This window comes from Corvus brachyrhynchos, unplaced genomic scaffold, assembly GCF_000691975.1.
Source record: "Corvus brachyrhynchos isolate BGI_N302 unplaced genomic scaffold, ASM69197v1 scaffold293, whole genome shotgun sequence".
NCBI lineage: Eukaryota > Metazoa > Chordata > Aves > Passeriformes > Corvidae > Corvus > Corvus brachyrhynchos.
In genome coordinates, this window is record NW_008237410.1 from 1,473,941 (window position 1) to 1,487,622 (window position 13,682).

The window sequence follows — 13,682 nt, forward strand, 5'->3', positions numbered from 1 at the left end:
AATGAGACTGACCAGGGGCAGGGAGACCCCGTGTCTCCCCCCCAGGGCCCCTCTCCCAGGGCTCCATGGCAGGGGAGGAGACCCCAACATTTAAGAGTATTGAAATTAATATGTGCAGCCTTAATGATAAATCTGTAGGAGCATCTATTACTCTTGAAGGCCATTGAACCTCACAGGAAAACACTGTAGAAAAAAATTCAGGATTATAATTATGTCATGACCTTGTCCCTCCTTTCTTTAAACTCATGCTAGTCATGTTTCTTGTTATTCCTCATAAATAACTTGTAGTTTAGAAGTGTAAAAAACTTAATTAAAAATCCATGCAATCACTCTCCCAGCCTCTTCTGTCTAACTATAGACCCTGCTTGTGAATGAAGCCCCCTTCCTTCCCGTGTAAATCAACAAACAGGATCACATAACGAAACAGATCTTCCAGTTCAGAGTTTAATAGAAATTAGAGGGAGATAGAAGGTCTGGGCTATACTTTGATTAACAGCTTCAATAAACCAAAGTAGTATTTGGGGCTTTTCCTATGCTGCTCAAACCTGAAGCACTGAATTCCCATTATCTTGTTTCTTCTTATATAGAATTAAGCAGCTCCAAAGCTTCTTTCTGTACCTGAAAGAAATAAATGTAACATAACAGTGCCAGTTACAGGCTCTTCTAGCAAAACTTTCCTCACAAGCACCCAAATGTTTCACTGCAGTTGTGTAAATTCAGAACACTCCTAGGAGTAGTCATTTTTCTTCTGTAGTTCAAGATGCTCAATACTTGAAACATGAATAGGAATAAAACACTTAAGTGCCTTCAGTGTAATTCATTTACTATATAAATGAAGTTTATTTCTGTTGAATACAGATACTAGCTCTTGATTTGCTACAGTCCAATACCAGCATGCAGGAAGCTGTCCCACCTCTGACCATACCCAACCAACCTAGGATTTTCAACACTCTGGATAGCAACTAAGAAGTGCAAGACCATTTCTGAGGCTCTGTTTGCCTAAGGTTTCTGGTTAAAACCTAACAAAATTTTAATACGATCTCTAACATTCATATTAAACACCCCTCAACAACAAACCATACAAAACAGCAAAAAATTCTCAACACCCTCTCCTGCCTCCTCAAACCACATAAAAACCTCCAGCCCAACAAACTTCTGGTATTGACACAGCAAGCCATGCACACAGTGTAGGCCAGATACCTCTGAGTATCTGCGGTAAATGTTCAGAAAACCTAGTTATGCTGAGACAAGAATTCAAATGTCTTTGCACAGGCCAGTTTCCTTCATAGTGGACTATCAAGTCTAACTCCCAATGAATTTTGCATTGTACACATTCACCCAGAGAACGGGCAGAATACCACCTTTCTCAGTTCAGCAGCTCTGCACCCCTCTAAGATACTAGGAAGTAGATGTACTGGGAGGCCACAAGTAGCTGAAGCAGATCAGTGGTTTAACAACTTGGCTACTGCACAGAATTCACTTCTCACTGTACTTTTTGTATGGTTCCTAAAGAAAGACAAGTTTTTGGGATCACTGGTTTCAAGTGTGCCTCCAGCTACTAGTAACTGTCAGAAGAACTGACCAATTTCACACACACCTGAGACCACTACTCCTTTAGGCTATTAAATTGCTAAACATTTTGCAAGGCACTGGAGGAATGTAACACTCATATTTCCACTGAAAGATGTTACTAAAGGAACTCACTTTTGGAAGAAACAGTTTGAGGCTGACTAGAGCATCTCCAGAGGGATTCTGAAACACTACCTCAGTAGTGTTTTTTCTGAGGTGTGAAATGCAAAATCCTACCAAAAGTATTTCTTACGATTAGGACATTCAGAGTGTTGTATGGACATTCAGAATGTGCATCTCAACTGCAGCTTACTGCTAAATGAAATAGAAGTCTATCAACCATAAGAAAAATGAATTGGAAATGAGGCTTTGTTACTCCTGATGTTAACAGGATTGTTTATGAAAGGTAACTTCACCTGCTTTGGTTTATACTGAATGCATTACCAGGTATGAACAAACCTAATGGATTACCTCTCCTGGAAGTACTTAGAAATGTTTATGTAGGAAGCAGATGCCTACCCTCCAAACCAGAATCCTTCTGTGCAGTTTCAAAGGGTAATTAAGTGACTCATGTCATCTAGCATTTGCTAGATTTGCTGTCCAAGACACATTTCCTTAATTTGTTTTATTCAGATTGTCTGAATCTCTCCCTAGGGGCCTAGGAAGGACTGCAATGTTAAGGTTTGGTACATCTGTGGTCTTTTCTTCCTTGTGTTCACATGATTGTTAGCTATTCCAAACTGTGATTCCTACCTTACCCATTTCAGGCATATGAAAGGTCAATCTGTTCACATAGAAACCGGCTAGTGCAGGTGCCTGCCTGAACTTCAGCAACACAGCTAAGGCTGGATTGTTGTTAGCAATATGAAACTACCATGAAGAAGAAAGGATAACAGTTTTCTACTATGACTAAAACAAAATTATTTCCAACCACTGTTTTCAGAGGTGGCTGGTAACATACTAGAATTTTTTGGTGTTGATGTGATTCTGAATTATAGGTGCTAAACTATAATTTCCTCTGAGTTAATTTTACAAAACATTCCACTGCCATGATGTCATACATGTTGGGTACAATATATGATTGTATTACTACAATTCTTAACTTCCTACCTGTTTGTCCTCCTCTGTCTGTGCAGGATACTCCTTTGCTTTGCTTAACCACAGAAGAGCCATCTTCTTATTGTTTAACTTCAAGTATGTTTTCCCCAAAAAGAGCAAATTTTTGCTGTAGAAATTTGGATCAGCTGCATAGAGACAGGTATGAAAATCTTTAGATGAGAATTAGCAGCATACTATACTTTGATACTATATACTATACTTTGGTACTTGTTTCAGAAAACAGAGTAGTTTGGCTTTGGATCAGAAGGAAGCCAATGTAAAACTTTCACTTGCTAGATTTTGGTCTCATAAGCAATTATACTAACTAGCAGCTTGTTAATTAATGTAATAAATAACACTAGATTCCTCACAAAGAGCAAAGCAGTGAGCTTAAGGCATAACAGCTTTGCTTTGCAGGTTTTGGATTCTCTGGACCTAGCACATACAACACGCAATGCAACCAGCTTAGCGGGTAAAGGCAAGGGAAAATAGGGCACATTTCCTAGCACATGCAGATACCAGCTTAGTTTTTGCTGCACAGAAGAAAACAAAACTATTTGTATCTACACAAAACATTTTTTAAGGAAATATTTAAAGCTTGCTTTTATAAAGCATCATTCATTATTAAAGAGTAGTCTTGTCTACTGTTCATACTTATAGCAAAGGCTCTCCCTGCTGCTGGATTTAAGGTAAGGTTTCAAAACATATGGAGGTGTTTTGGAGGCAAATTTTGAGATGAAGTTCACTGTTCCAGTTCACAGCTGCATTACTTGACACCCAGGGGAAGACACACTATGAGCTTTTCCTTTGAACTTCACTGATTTAACTATGTACAAATCTTTCATAGAACACCGTCTTCCCTTGTCTTCCTTTATCTTTCAGCTAGTCAGTTTTGCTTATGGCTTCACTCCTGGAGAAATAACATGTTCATTTTTTATTTTATATCATGTGGACAGTTTAACTGTCAGGTTGGCACTCTTGATCATAATACCTTCTGAAATAATAGAAATTCTGCTTTTTCTATTTTCTATTTAGAAAACAGAGAACTTTTGAACTCTAAGAAAATTCTGAAAAAGTAACACAGAATTCCCTTTTTTAATTTCTTCTGCCCCCCTGCACTCCAGTTGAATTCCTTGAGAAAGAGTACTTTATTCTCAGGAAGGTACAAATTTCACTTTAATACTTACTCTGAAAAAAACCTTCATGTTACACTGTAAGTGGTGTATACTAGGTGTGTAACATACTTTTTAAAGTGTGTAACATATTTTTAAGTATCTCTGATAAAATGTTCCAATGTAACAGCGCAGTGTGCTGACTGGCCCACCACGTTTATCAGCTGATCATATGCTACTGTTTTGGGTTTGGTGGCTACAGTAATTAAGGTGATATTGACAGCTAGAGTTTTACTGAAAAGTCATCAATCCTAACATATTTTTCAGTCAAAACAAGTCACAAGTATTACCTTCTTCTGCCATGTGGAAGTAACGAAGAGCCTGTAAAAGACAAAGTTGTGCTCATTAAAGTGGAGAATAAACTCAACACAATAGTCAAATTACAGCCTTATGCACATACCTGAAGAAGGAGTTCCTATGAAAATGTGTGGATCTATGATATCCACACATTTTCAACTAGTTTCCCATCCAGCATATATGAAATTTCAGTCCATCCCTACCTTTTCCTAATGGTATTAGTTGGAGGGAAAAAGCTCTCACAGAACTTGAAAGTGCGGACATATCTACAAAACAGATTTTGTACTGAAACTGCAGAAGTCTTAGCAGTACAAGTTTACTTCTTCAACGACTTTTAAGTGCTACAGAACTGAATGCTGGGACTGGCATGATTGTGGTAGTATTTGAAATCCTGGCTGACACTCTGTATTCTTCTGAGAGTGTTTTTTCAGCAAAACTTACAAGCTTGACATTCCATTAAAAAGTTTTCTTTCTTTTTCAATCAGCTCTTAAATTGCCTTCTGTGTAACAGCAAGCAGTCTTCTACAATTACTTTCTAGTGACTCCTGCCCCCGCACTTTAAGAGAACAAAACAGTTATTGGTTGCTCTAAACAAACAAAGATTAAAACAGCTGCAGCAAACTTTTCTATTACCAATTGTATTGTCAAGTTTCTATATATGTACGGGTGTTTAAATAAGATCCACACTGCTTTAGATAAACACTGGTTTAGACACACTATTTTAAAAGATAAACATCTGGATAGCATGTTTTAGGGTGTACAACAGCAGAAATCTTCATAGAAAAGATGAAGAAAACTACTTTCAACTGAAAAAACTCCACACCGTATGTGGCCAGAGAATGAAAAGGTATTTTTTCATCTTAAGTAACAAAGCAAGCTGTTGCTTTTTGCATTTAATATAAGGAGACAAATTATATTAGAGCTAGCAAATAAGTACATGGCATAACACCACTGTATAAATCATCAGCACTGGACTAGTACAGACAGTTATCTGGAACAGAGCATGACAGTAAATACAAACTAAGTTACATATAGCTTATAGCTTATTATTTTCTATTGCACAAACTACATGAAATAATTTTCACTGTTCTGTGTGTGCTAATTGTTTCTTTGGTTGGGTTTTTTTTTCTTTGTAGCAATTTATAAATAATAGAAATCATCATCATAATAAAGCTGAAGAAAATGGAAGGTTTTTATGTTTTTAGATATCCTTTACTGTCCTGTTATATTCTCATTTTATTACTGACAGTTGTAAACTCACAACTCTATGCTTATTCCATAAGCAGAGGCCAGCTTTGTCAGGAAAATAAGTAAAAAGTCTATCATTAGCTTTCTGGGAGGAATAATAATCTGCGAAACATTTTCATACTGTACCTCTTGAAATGTGGAGGTTGGTGGTGTGGCAAACAGCGTCGCAGCTATTTTTCTTTGGTACCATGGCATCTCAGCAAAGGAGTAACACCTGAAGCAAAAAGACATGTTTGTATCTAAAATTCACATTTCTCTTGTTTTCGAGCAACAGTCTCATAATTGTTGTTGGACATAAAAACTGGATGTCATAATTGTTGATTCCAAGAGTCAAAACTGCAGACACACTGCAAGTTCTATAAGCACGTTCTCGCATCTGTACAAGAAAGTAACAAGATGTCTGAAGCTGCTACTAAAGAAGTTTTGGTGTGTGTTTTACTGGGAACTAACTACATTAGCTAAAACTGGGACAATTACTAAGCATGAGACAGATTTTGAGCTTGAATGATTTATGTGTGTTTTGTTCTAATGTATTTGCAAAAACAGCACAACCGAGTAATGTCATTGCCTTACCTCAACACTACTTTGCTTTTCTCAATTATTAATACAAAGTAGATCTGCAGTACATTCCTGAGACTCTGATCTATAAGAATGAAAATAAATTCAAGAATCAAACCACTGTGTTCTAGGCTAAGCCATGCTATGCTGTTTTTCTATCTACTAAATAACACAGGTAATCAATCAGTCAGTCACCTATCTTATTGGTGCTGGAAGGATTAAACAGCTTTATTGAAGCATTTCAAGTGCACAGAACATCCTGGGTGTAAACATTAAACAATGCTATTCACTTTAGTAGCCTCCCATGATGAGATTACAATTATTACTCACTGTGTAAAATAGAGCATTCTAGAGGAGGTGAAAAATTAGTAACTGTAAATGTTTGGAGGAGAGGGGGGCGAGACATGGAATACACAGTCTGAGTTGAAATTGTGTCATTAGATGTGCCTAATCAAAAAGAGATTCAGTCCAGGACAGATAAGAAAGAGAAAGGAGAAAAATCTCAAGAACTGGCTGATACTAAATGCCAGTTTTAGATCAAGATGGCTCTGGAATTCAGCAATGAGTACATTTAAATATACAACATGGGAATATTTTAGAGCCAAAAGCAGTATTAATTGCACATTTCTGATCATCTTTTCTAATTTTCTTTAGGAACAATGTCTTAAGTACTTTTCAGAACAAGCTTCCTATCTCAAAATGGACCCTGAGGCTTAGTCAGTTGGGAGCATATACTTATGCTTAGAAATCTGGACTATAGCAATTCTTACATCATGTGGAAATGAATGGTGGATGCCAAAAAAAAAGTTTCTAAACTAGTAAAAACCTCTGGAGCAGTAGATTGTCATTTTCTCCGATACTCAGGAGTCAAAAAAAATGACAGAGAAATTGACTGTGGTTTTTAATATATTTTTAAGGTGAAAATACATTGCCTTTCTTTCTTTTCAACCTCTCAATCTTACAATAGAAATCTCCTGTAAAACAATGTAACACCTTTGGTCTTTTTCAAGCAAATAACCAAAAGTGCTGTCTGGAGCCTCTCACTAACACATAAACTATATTGCTTTCCATCACACCACTTACACAGAATACCCTGGTTAGTATGGAAAGTTCTATTTCCAGTCCATTTGCCTGCTATGTAACAGTAATTCTTAGTACTATTTTCACTGAGAAGTAAATTAAATTTCCACAATTTTTGTTTAATACATAATATATAAGCTCCCTTTATTTAACATAACTTTTAAAATACTGTATCATGACAGATAATAACAGAAATATTTTCGGAATACATCTCACTTTTGATAGTTTATCACAGATTGTAATAAGTTGCAGCTGTCACTGAAATTCAAGGTAAATTCAGTGTTGAGTTTTGACTCGATTCACGTACTCCAGAAAAAATGAGCACTACTCACTATCACTGATGCCCACTTTGGATTCTATGTAGCTAACTTAACGACTGCAAAATGTATTTTTAATAGTTCCATACAAATAAATTAAATGAACAATTATTTTTCATCTTTTTGAACTGCATAAGAATTAACAGCTAGACTGTTTCAAGGCATGATGTCTTATATCTGTTCAATATGTTTTCATGCTTGTATCAATTACAAGCACATTCTAAATTATTCCAAGTAGTTCTGCAATTCATGCAAGGTATCTTAAACTGTTGCACTTTTCTTTGCCATGTGCTAACTTTAGTTTGAAAATACATCTTACCAAATCCCTATAAGATGAATTGTTGTAGCATCTTTTGGATTCAGTTCAATGGCTCTCTGGTGAGGGGAGAAAAAAGCAACACAACATGTGAAGAAGTTGTTCTAATACGTGGATTAAAATATATTTAAAACTTGTTATCCTACTGTTAATTAAACCAGACTGATAGTGTGTAGAATTTCAAGGCAATACACTATTTATTCAGTGTACAACTAAAGCAGCTCAGCTCCAAAAATCTGATGACACTGACAGATGTCTAAGCACTTCTCTTTAGTAGGTTACTAAAAGTTGCATTTGAGACTTGGCATGTTCAGATTTTGATATAATCTCTGGTGATATAAAATTAGTAGTCCATGATCTTCTCCAGTATTTGTCCTTTACTGTTACATAATCCACAGTTAAAAGGACAGCCACACAGCCATTTCTCAATATCAGTTACATTTGATCTAGCCCTAAGAGGTGTCTAAAGCACTTCAGCTATTTCAAGACTCCCTTCTAAAGCAACGTAGTTTACTGCAGGAGAGAGTTTGTACTCCTTGTTTCTGGGGCATTTCTGGAGCATATGTCACAGTAACCCAAAGAACAAAGTGAACTAGGAAGTCTGAACAGAAGTACACTTTTGGTTTTTCACCAAAACTCAGTTAGCAGCTGTCACACAATCTACATATTGGACACATTAATCTTGTCATATGCAAAAAGCTGCATTACCTGGAAATGCTCTTTGATGACAATAGCATTTCCAATTTTAGTCTTGATTCCTTCGTAGTCTCCAACATCACTGAGGCAAATTCCATACCACTGTAATTCAAAAAACAAAACCAAAACATTTAACAGAGCACTATATTAATAGTACATTTTAAAAAGCTTGCAACCAGAACAGCTGCCACCACCACAGATGACAACAAGCAGTAGGTATTTATTGTGAACAACTGAATCAATATCAGAGCAAGCTGCTGGTTTTCATGTGTAAGGGAATAAACATCCTCTTCTGATCCAAGATGCCAAGGCAACATTTTGCTACCTCTTTGCCTGTGAGTAAAGCAGCACAAAAAAAAAAAAAGGGCAGAATGAAGCCAAGGCCTGAAATATTTCCAGTGAAACTCTACAAAGCCCAGGAACCGCATGCTGAATGTGAGATGTACAACATTTTTAAGCCTACATCAGGGCAGGAGGAGCTAATTACATCAGCTGTAATCACCCTGATCAGCCACCTCTTTCCATGGTCCTGCACACACTGCATCAGTTTCTGTTTCCCTAGAGGAAGTTCCCCTGGAAAAGTCTGAACTCAGATCTTCCAAAAACATTAGGAAGAACTAGAAGTCTCACTCATTCTCAACTGAAAAGATAAATTATGCTGAAGTTTGCTAAAACAGCACAATGACATTTGTTCTGTTTTCTATAAGCAGAAATCAACAGACAAGATTTCAGTTATTTTGCACGGCTCACCTTGTGTGCTGCAAAATTTGATTCATTTATTTCAAGTGCCTTTTTTGCATACTCAAGGGAGTCATATGTCAGTTGTCTCTTCTCCTCTGCAGAAGTACTACCAAGCTGAGCCAGATCCCGTGACGACCGTGCCAGCCGCCATAACAACTCTGCATCATCACTAATTAGGAACAGAAACATTGATGTTTTAAAGCAATTGGAAACAAAGCAAAGGTCTTAAAGGAGTCTTTCAAAGTATATCTCAAGTGGGTGGTAAGACAATAGTGAATCATCTGTCATGCTATGCTATGTACAGCCCCAAGGTACCAAACAGCAAATGAAAGCCCACCATTACAGACTGTCTGACAATACCTTTGCTCTGCCATTCTGGTCTGCAAAGCAAACACATCTGCAGGAAAGATCTTTGTTTTCTCAAAAAACCCCCACAGATTTAGAAACCCCAATGGTACCACTCAAAACACCAGAAGGAAAAGGAGGGCTACTCTGCTCTTAGCTAGATGCACTCTGCTGATTTGTATTGATGTCTACTTGGAATACTTAAAACATTATGCATCTTTTTTTCCTCTAATTGTACTTAAATTATTAAATCCTTCCTAGAAAAACACTGAAAAAAACCAGATGAGCCATACCACCAGCACATAAATCTGTGTATTTATGTATTTATTTATATCACCATATCAAATGGTGTATGGCAGGTTATAGTCAAAGCTAAAGGATCTTAAGTTTTATTTTGGTAACATATTGTTATGTAACACTGCTTACACTTCATTATACTTTAGGTAACTACCATTTTAGTTTTGGCTTACTAATTTAATAGAGACTTTAAAGTCTTTCAGGATTTTTGCAGTATATTTTAAGGGATTTTTAGAGTAACAAAACAAACAAGCAGGACTGAAAAACTTGAGGGTTAACCCTCACTTTCTACAACTACCAGCTCTTCCTTCATTCATTTTTCCATTAGGAGGAAAAAGATCACAAGTCCTTCTTTCCTACTCCATAAGGGTGAAAAATAGGTTCTCCAGCATTCCACAGTGAGACTATTAGTTGAAAAATTGATACAGAAGAGCACAGAAAAGAAGCCACAGTAGTGTCACAAGGCAGTGAAGTACCTATTTTTATGCTGAACCAGCAACCGATACAGCTTCTCAGTTTCTCCACTCCCATACAGGTAGTCTGCTTGTTCTATCACATCTTCCACTTAGGAAGGAATTAAAATTGTGGAGACAGAAGAACAAATTATAGTTAATTAGGACATTACCACCAAAACATTTTAGATCAGGACAACCTAGCTGAAAATGATGTAGCTCATTTTTAGGCCATCATTGCAAACAACTTACAGCAGGACTGAGTAAGCAAGACATACAATGCACAACGAGGATGACAATCAGTGCCTCTCTAGTGAAACTACAACAGCTTTCAGCAACACAGCTTTGGATGCTGAACAGATTTAACAGTCCAGGGTGTCTTTCTCAGTGCATCAGACTACTACAAATAAGTTACTTTTTAACTTATGTGAAAACGGCAGAAAAGAAAAATAAAGTATGGAAAATGGACCAGGAGGGCAAATAAAGTAGAGTTGAGAGCAACAAAACCCCTTCATTAGTATATGTAGAGAATTTAAATCTTACAATAGCAATGAAAAAAACCCCAACTTTTAAAAATATTCTTCATTCTCAATATGGCGCCACAGTTTTGCCAGAATATTACTGCAGTTTGAGTGGGTCCCATTATTTACTCACAAGCCAAAACAAAACATTGCTTAAAGGTTTTCACACTGAAGTCCTTAGGATTTTCCCAAATACAAGCCCAAAAAATGCAATTCACCTACTGAAACTCCCATGTGTTCAAGATACTAAAAGCAAAAATAATTTTGAAAATCACAACTGGCTTTCTAGAGTATCAATTTATGAACTAAGTAGCATTATTTTTACGAGACTTTCTTATTCTGGAAAATACTCTGAAACACAACAGTGGTGGGGGAATATAATTTCCACAACTGGATGAATATAATAATACATAAATTAATATAGTACTTGGAACAGCATATAGGAAAGAGAATTATCAAACACCACACTATAGAAGATTATAGCATGAGAAAAGATGGAATTAGATGGAAAAATACCCAAAGGGAAGCAGATAGGTAATTTTGTTGATGTATGTAACTGTACAGGAGAAGAACAAACTTCGAGTTTACTCTTCTTCCAACATTAAAGCATTAAAAAATTACCTTTTATGTCAAAAACCTTGTCTAATTTTTTACAGACCTTCTACCTATGCTTATTGTCTCTTTGGTATTATGCCTGGGTCCATGATCAAACTTAGAAGTCAAACGTAAGCTCTAACCCCTTTCAAAAAAATTAATCATGTTTATAAGGTTTCCTTTTTCAAGTTACCTACTAAATATGGTAGCCACATTTAAAGGCAGCACATTTTCTTTACAAAAGAAGCAAAACATTGAAGGCTACTGAACACAAAAGCCTCCTCTTCATTTCAAAAAGATCCTAGAATATAAATCAGTGCATTCTGGATAATTTTTAACCTTGCTGTCTCTAAATGTCTTCTTTCAACCCTTTCAAAGATAAGATAACAATCTATGTGGACTCTGGATTTTAGTGTCCAAAATGAGCTTTGTGGTACATCTTCAGTATAATCTTCACTGAACTATTATGTTTGCTTGCTGACCTGAACACTACTAATGTATCTAATGACTAAATGATCAGAACTCAAAACTTCTGAATGCATCTCCCATAAGCTGTTTTATGCAAATTATGCTTTTATTACTTTATTTTTCAGGTATTTCTATTTTACCCTTATTTTCACCATACTTATTACATCTTGTATAGAAGGCCCATTAGCATTGCTTTTCTTGGCAATGTAAATGTCAGATTCATGTGGGAGCACTGAAAAGACCAAAGGCAACTAAGTGGTGTTATTTATATTCCTCATGACAAATGATGAATTCTTTATTCATCATTATTATTATTTCTTATTTGTGTACTGAGTAGCTATTTCAAATCTACTCACTGATGCTCCTTCTGCTGTAGCACATGAAACAGCTCCTTATCCATTCAAAAATTTATTGTCTAAATTTTTATTTCTATCTGCATAAACATCTAAGATGTTCCTCTTTTTGAGACACAGAGAAAGAGGTTACCTGACCTGGCTACTACCTCAACTATGCAGTGAGCGCACATCCAGTTTATGCTCATTCTCCATTCAGTCAGGCTGACTCTGAAAATCCTTATGTAGACAGACAAGTTCTAAGTCTGCAACAACATTCCCTTTTAAGATATTGTTACTGTCCTTCCTGCAGTGAGACTATCCTTATTGAAAGGATGTGAAAAGACATTTTACCATTTGTTCAATTGTTCTCCGGTAAGTGAAGCAAGGCTTTGCTTCCCCCTTTTTACTGTTAGAGAAATAGAAGACATTTCTCAGTTTTGTATGAAGCGCTATCTTGGTGTTGCTCAACTAGATTAAACAAGAATCACAGTGTTCATACTGAAAACATGAAATAGTTAAAACTTCTAGAAATAGATTAAGTTTTGGTCTGCATTCCTAACAGACCCATATCTTTTCAATAAGAGTTACTTAAAGATTTGACAGCAAATCAGTTATCATCCACCTTGTGCATGTGTTCTATCCCTGACAGGATGAGTGACTAGATGTGCTTTCCATGACACCTGAAATAATCACTTGTTGAAGTGCTACCAGACTACTCATACCCAATTCAAAAGCATCTCGTCATGAAATGATACTGCATGCAGTCTTAATGGAAAAAATCAAAAGCATTACACCATTTCCCGCTATAATTCTGGCACTAAAAGTTGTAAGTCTCACATCAGAATAACCAACATATTTCAAAATTTGAAAATATTACCTTTGAAGCTCGCATGAACCTCAGCGAAGCCAGAAATCAGCTTATGAGCTTCATAAACCAAAAAGGACCCTGTTGAAAGGACAACCCCCCTCTGAAGGCCTTTTCTAAGCACCTGTGTAGGATCATAAGACAGGTATTAATGAACATTATCACTCCGAGATAAAAAAGGTTTTTCTTGTCTGTATCACTGGTTATATTTCAGATTTTGAGCAAAGAGAAGACTTTAAAATATTAAAAAAACCCCGTAAGACAAAACGCCACTTCAAGCGAGTACATTTGAAGAACATTCAACAGAAGCGCACGATTACACCCGAAAACACGAACACAGCACTAGACTGAATATAAACCGTAAATACGGAGCAAACACAAGTTTAGAAGCAAAAATCAAACCCGTATTGCTCAAGCGAGCCCAGGGCTGTTTTCGCACAACCAAAGCAGTCCTTCGCTACGCCCCGCGATGCCGGAGCCTCCACCCGCCTCCCTCATGCCGGCGGAGCGGCCCCGCGGGGGCGAGCGGCGGCCACACCCCGTGGGAATCAGAGCGAACTAGGTTGGAAAAGGCCTCTGAGATACCCCGTTCAACCTACAACCGAACCCCACCACGTCAAACAGAGCATGGCACTAAATGCCACGTCCAGTCTTCCCTTCAACACCTCCAAGGTCGGTGATTCCCCAACCTCCCTGGGCAGCGCATTCCAAGA

General features: G+C 37.0%; 1 protein-coding gene across 1 annotated transcript in view; it reads right to left on the reverse strand.

Moving 5' to 3' along the window:
• Positions 1-424: 424 nt before the first annotated feature.
• The window catches only part of RMDN1 (regulator of microtubule dynamics 1), a 21,647-nt gene continuing 8,389 nt past the window's right edge, over positions 425-13,682 (reverse strand). The window contains exons 2-11 of the mRNA XM_017731042.1: positions 13,635-13,680; positions 12,982-13,093; positions 10,211-10,298; positions 9,102-9,261; positions 8,364-8,453; positions 7,659-7,714; positions 5,511-5,598; positions 4,130-4,160; positions 2,680-2,813; positions 425-618 (exon numbers count right to left, since the gene is read on the reverse strand). Of these exons, the coding sequence (XP_017586531.1) occupies positions 580-618; positions 2,680-2,813; positions 4,130-4,160; positions 5,511-5,598; positions 7,659-7,714; positions 8,364-8,453; positions 9,102-9,261; positions 10,211-10,298; positions 12,982-13,093; positions 13,635-13,680 (844 nt within the window). The 3' untranslated portion in view covers positions 425-579. The remainder of the gene's footprint in view (positions 619-2,679; positions 2,814-4,129; positions 4,161-5,510; positions 5,599-7,658; positions 7,715-8,363; positions 8,454-9,101; positions 9,262-10,210; positions 10,299-12,981; positions 13,094-13,634; positions 13,681-13,682) is intronic.